General features: G+C 39.9%; 1 protein-coding gene across 1 annotated transcript; it reads left to right on the top strand.

Annotated features, from left to right (window-relative positions):
• Positions 1–301: 301 nt before the first annotated feature.
• Positions 302–3,410, top strand: LOC145625460 (uncharacterized). The gene is made up of 3 exons (XM_081678497.1): positions 302–949; positions 1,551–2,511; positions 3,115–3,410. The coding sequence occupies exons 1-3, from the start codon at positions 302–304 to the stop codon at positions 3,408–3,410; spliced, it is 1,905 nt and encodes a 634-aa protein (XP_081534623.1).
• The last annotated feature ends 1,067 nt before the right edge of the window (positions 3,411–4,477 follow it).

Below are 4,477 nucleotides of genomic sequence, written 5' to 3'. Positions count from 1 at the left end.
TATTGGAGGATATATTTTGGAGGATATATTTTGGATATATTTTGGGAAATTATTAGGATATATTTAGTTTCCATATTTTATGCTTAGTATATATTTTATGCCTAGCATAATATCTTTTTGATATCTTTGACTATTTCCTAATTCTATCGGGTTTGGGAACGATGTATTATTTATTGGCCATGGCCATCATGATTGTAATTAAAGTGATTGAGTTTATTCAATTTATCAAATTCTCTCTATATTTTAGCATGGTATCAAGAGCAAGTTAAAATTTCTTGTTTTTTTTTTCCAAACTTATAATATGGTCGGAGATGATGAAACATCTTCTATGTCACCCCCTCTCACACGTGTGGTTTCTGGAGTCCAGGGGGGGAAATATTCAGTCCATAGTGTTTCAAATGCAATTACGGGATTGCTTGGTAATGTTAATGTTCCCGATAATCGTTTGAATGGAAAATTTGATGCTACCTCTTGGATTATTGACACAGGGGCAACTCATCATGTAACCGGAGACAAATCTTGGTTGTTTGATATGCAGTGTCTAGAGTGTCCTGTTGGTCTTCCCAGTGGTGACACCGTATTGGCTTCTTTAATTGGTTCTGTTCGTTTGTCGGACAAGTTTATTCTAACCGGGGTTCTTTATGTTCCTAATTTGAGTTGCAATTTGCTTTCTGTGTCACAAATTATCGATGAGCTTAATTGTACTATCCAATTTAACCCTTATATGTGTGTTGTACAGGATCAAACGAAGGAGCTGATTGGAACGGGAGTTAGGAGAGACGGATTATTCTATTTTAGCAATTCAGATTCGGTGAATCACGTTGATGTGGGTGAAGCAAGGACGATTTTGGAGTTGTGGCATCGTCGAATGGGTCATCCCTCAGAAAAAGTGGTTAAGTTACTTCCTCATGTTAGTGGCAATAAACATAATCTTTCTAAAGGGTGTGAGGTATGTATGCGTGCTAAACATCCTAGAGATAAATTTCCTTTGAGTGATAGTAGAGCTTCTAGGATTTTTGAGAAAATACATTGTGATTTGTGGGGTCTGTATCGACATGTTTCTTCGTGTGGAGCTCGTTATTTTTTAACTATTGTTGATGATTATTCCCGAGCTGTTTGGATTTACTTATTGGTTGATAAAACTGAGGTTTTTCGAATGTTTTTAGCATTTGTTGCTATGGTTTATAGACAATTTTCTCAAACCATTAAGGTTGTGCAAAGTGACAATGGCACAGAATTTAATTGTTTGCATGACTATTTTAGTGCTACAGGAATTATTTTTCAAACCTCTTGTGTGGGGACTCCACAACAGAATGGGAGAGTTGAGAGAAAACACAAACACATTCTTGAAGTTGGGAGAGCTTTAAGGTTTCAAGCCAATTTGCCTATTTATTTTTGGGGGGAAATGTGTTCTTGCCGCTGCTCACCTAATTAATCGTACACCCACTCCCTTGTTACAAAATAAAACTCCATTTGAAATTTTGTTCCATAAACCTCCCTTATTCGATGCCCTTCGTACTTTTGGATGTTTGTGCTTTGCTCATAATCAGAAAACAAATGGGGACAAATTTGCAAGTCGAAGTAGGAAATGTATTTTTGTGGGATATCCCTTTGGGAAGAAAGGATGGAGATTGTATGACCTTGAGTCAAAAGTTTTTTTTGTGTCACGTGATGTGAAATTTGTTGAGGAAGTGTTTCCTTTTTGTAGTCCGGAAGTTGTGAATATAGAGTCCACGAATTTTGATCAAAATAATGATGTTCATACGGATTTCATGGAGTATGAGGTGTTTGATGATAATGAGGTAGTTATGGGAGACGAGAGCATTTTACAGATCAATGAACAAGCTGCCACGAGTGTCGAAAATATTGTCCAACACACGCAGCAGCCCGAGACAGATCATGCCGCAGCCTACCCGCGGCAGCAGGGGCCATCCCGCAGGCAGGCCGCGGAGTCTGCTGCCCAGCAGCCTGTCTCCCCGCAGGAAGATGCCGCGGGCGCGGGAGGTGAGGTCGCGGGCGCGGGAGGTGAGGTCGCGGGAGCGGGGTCGGCTTCCCAGCAGCAGCCCGTTAGTTCTGCCTTCCCCGATGGATTTTCATCGGGCGATGGGTCGAGTGACCACCGATTGAGTGTAGAACCCTTAGGTAGGGGGTTCCGTGAAAAAATTCCCAATGTCCGTCATCATGATTATGTGACTCACTCAGTTTTTGCTAAAAATCAGTCTCCGTCCACTCCGTCTCCAATCCCTCCTTCAGGTACGCCTTACCCTCTAGCACACTATATAAATTGTGACATGTTTTCTGTGAATTATCGCAAATTTCTTGCAGCCGTTGTTTTGGGAAAGGATCCAAAATCCTTTAAAGAAGCAATGAAATCCGAAGGTTGGCGACGTTCTATGAAAGAAGAAATAAGGGCATTGGAAGATAATGGAACTTGGACATTGGAGCATCTTCCTCCCGGCAAGAAAGCACTAGGTTGTCAATGGGTGTATAAGACGAAATTTTTGTCTAATGGTGATATTGAACGTCTCAAGTCACGTTTGGTTGTTTTTGGTAATCATCAAAGAGAAGGTATTGATTATGGTGAGACCTTTGCTCCGGTTGCAAAAATGACTACTGTTCGCGCTTTTCTTACTATAGCAGTTTCAAAAAACTGGGAGATTCAACAGATGGATGTTCATAATGCTTTCTTACATGGTGATCTTGAAGAAGAGGTGTACATGAAATTACCTCCAGGTTTTGAGAGCTCGGATTCGAGTTTGGTGTGTCGTTTGAGAAAGTCTTTGTATGGGTTGAAACAAGCTCCGAGATGTTGGTTTGCAAAGCTCACTACAGCTTTGAAAGGGTACGGTTTTATTCAATCTTACTCTGATTATTCTCTTTTCACATACACTAAAGGCAATGTTCAGATTAATGTCTTAGTTTATGTTGATGATCTTATTATTTTTGGGAATGATTCCGCTGCATTAACTGTGTTCAAAGCTTATCTTGGTGACTGTTTCAAGATGAAGGACCTTGGTCCTTTGAAATATTTTTTGGGCATTGAAGTTGCTCGTAGTAAATCAGGTTTGTTTTTGTGTCAACGAAAGTACACCTTGGATATTGTTTCTGAAGCAGGGCTATTGGGTACGAAACCAAGTGGTTTTCCGATTGAGCAGAACCACAAGCTTAGTCTTGCTAGTGGTGAGTTACTTGAGGATCCTGAGTCTTATCGTAGACTAGTAGGGCGGTTGATTTATCTCTTGGTGACTAGACCAGATTTGGCATATTCGGTTCATATTCTTTCTCAGTTTATGCACGAACCTCGGATTGAGCATTGGGAAGCAGCTCTCAGGGTGGTTCGTTATTTAAAGGGTACTCCAGGACAGGGTATTTTGTTAAGTGCAGATAGTGACCTGACTTTGCAGGGTTAGTGTGATTCAGATTGGGCGGCGTGTCCTCTTACCCGTCGTTCGTTGACTGGTTGGCTAGTTTTTCTTGGTAAATCTCCTATTTCGTGGAAAACCAAGAAGCAACCCACGGTATCTTTCTCTTCTTCTGAGGCTGAGTATCGGTGCATGGCTTCAACCACACATGAGTTGAAATGGTTGAAGGCATTGCTTTTGAGTTTGGGTGTCCAACACCCTAAGGCGATCAAGTTGTTTTGTGATAATCAATCTGCTTTACATATAGCTCAAAATCCAGTTTTTCATGAACGTACAAAACACATTGAGATTGATTGTCACATTGTTCGTGATGCTATTACAGAGGGCTTAATTGCTCCTTCCTATGTCTCCACTAAGGAGCAACTTGCAGATATTTTCACTAAGGCGCTAGGGAAGTCTCAGTTTGATCACCTTCTTTCCAAGTTGGGCATTTACAATCCCCATGCTCCAACTTGAGGGGGGTATTGGAGGATATATTTTGGATATATTTTGGGAAATTATTAGGATATATTTAGTTTCCATATTTTATGCTTAGTATATATTTTATGCCTAGCATAATATCTTTTTGATATCTTTGACTATTTCCTAATTCTATCGGGTTTGGGAACGATGTATTATTTATTGGCCATGGCCATCATGATTGTAATTAAAGTGATTGAATTTATTCAATTTATCAAATTCTCTCTATATTTTAGCATGTTTCTTCTACAAGAGGTGCTTTCATCCAGAAATTTCCAATCTTGAGCGGCCTCAATTCAAAACTTTGAACCCTATATCCTATAGTATTTTGCTTGTTGTATATATTGTAACGGCCACTATTTTATCATTGTTTCTTGGGCTTCCATGGATTTATCCGGTGTGCTTGGTTGTGACTTTCGCCACGGTTGTTTGCTTGCACGGTATGCTTAGAGTTCCCATTTATGATCAATATCAAGGTTTACTTGATCCACAACTTCAATCCCAACCTCCTCAGGTTGATGTTTAATGTTTTGGGAAAAAGAAATTAAGTCGGTCCTTGTAAGATGTACAACTGTATATTGTATTGGATATTTTTC

This window comes from Chenopodium album, chromosome 3, assembly GCF_948465745.1.
Source record: "Chenopodium album chromosome 3, dcCheAlbu1.1, whole genome shotgun sequence".
NCBI classification, from domain to species: domain Eukaryota; kingdom Viridiplantae; phylum Streptophyta; class Magnoliopsida; order Caryophyllales; family Amaranthaceae; genus Chenopodium; species Chenopodium album.
Note: the sequence above shows the minus strand (reverse complement) of the source record. Positions and strands in the feature narration are given on the sequence as shown.

What these genes read in the sequence shown, in the direction of transcription:
- LOC145625460 (XM_081678497.1), top strand. Translation starts at nt 302, where the DNA reads ATGGTCGGAGATGATGAAACATCTTCTATGTCACCCCCTCTCACACGT. An exon ending in ATCTTTCTAAAGGGTGTGAG is followed by an intron (nt 950 to 1,550) that starts GTATGTATGCGT and finishes GCTCATAATCAG; the next exon opens with AAAACAAATGGGGACAAATT. An exon ending in GACGAAATTTTTGTCTAATG is followed by an intron (nt 2,512 to 3,114) that starts GTGATATTGAAC and finishes TTTCTGAAGCAG; the next exon opens with GGCTATTGGGTACGAAACCA.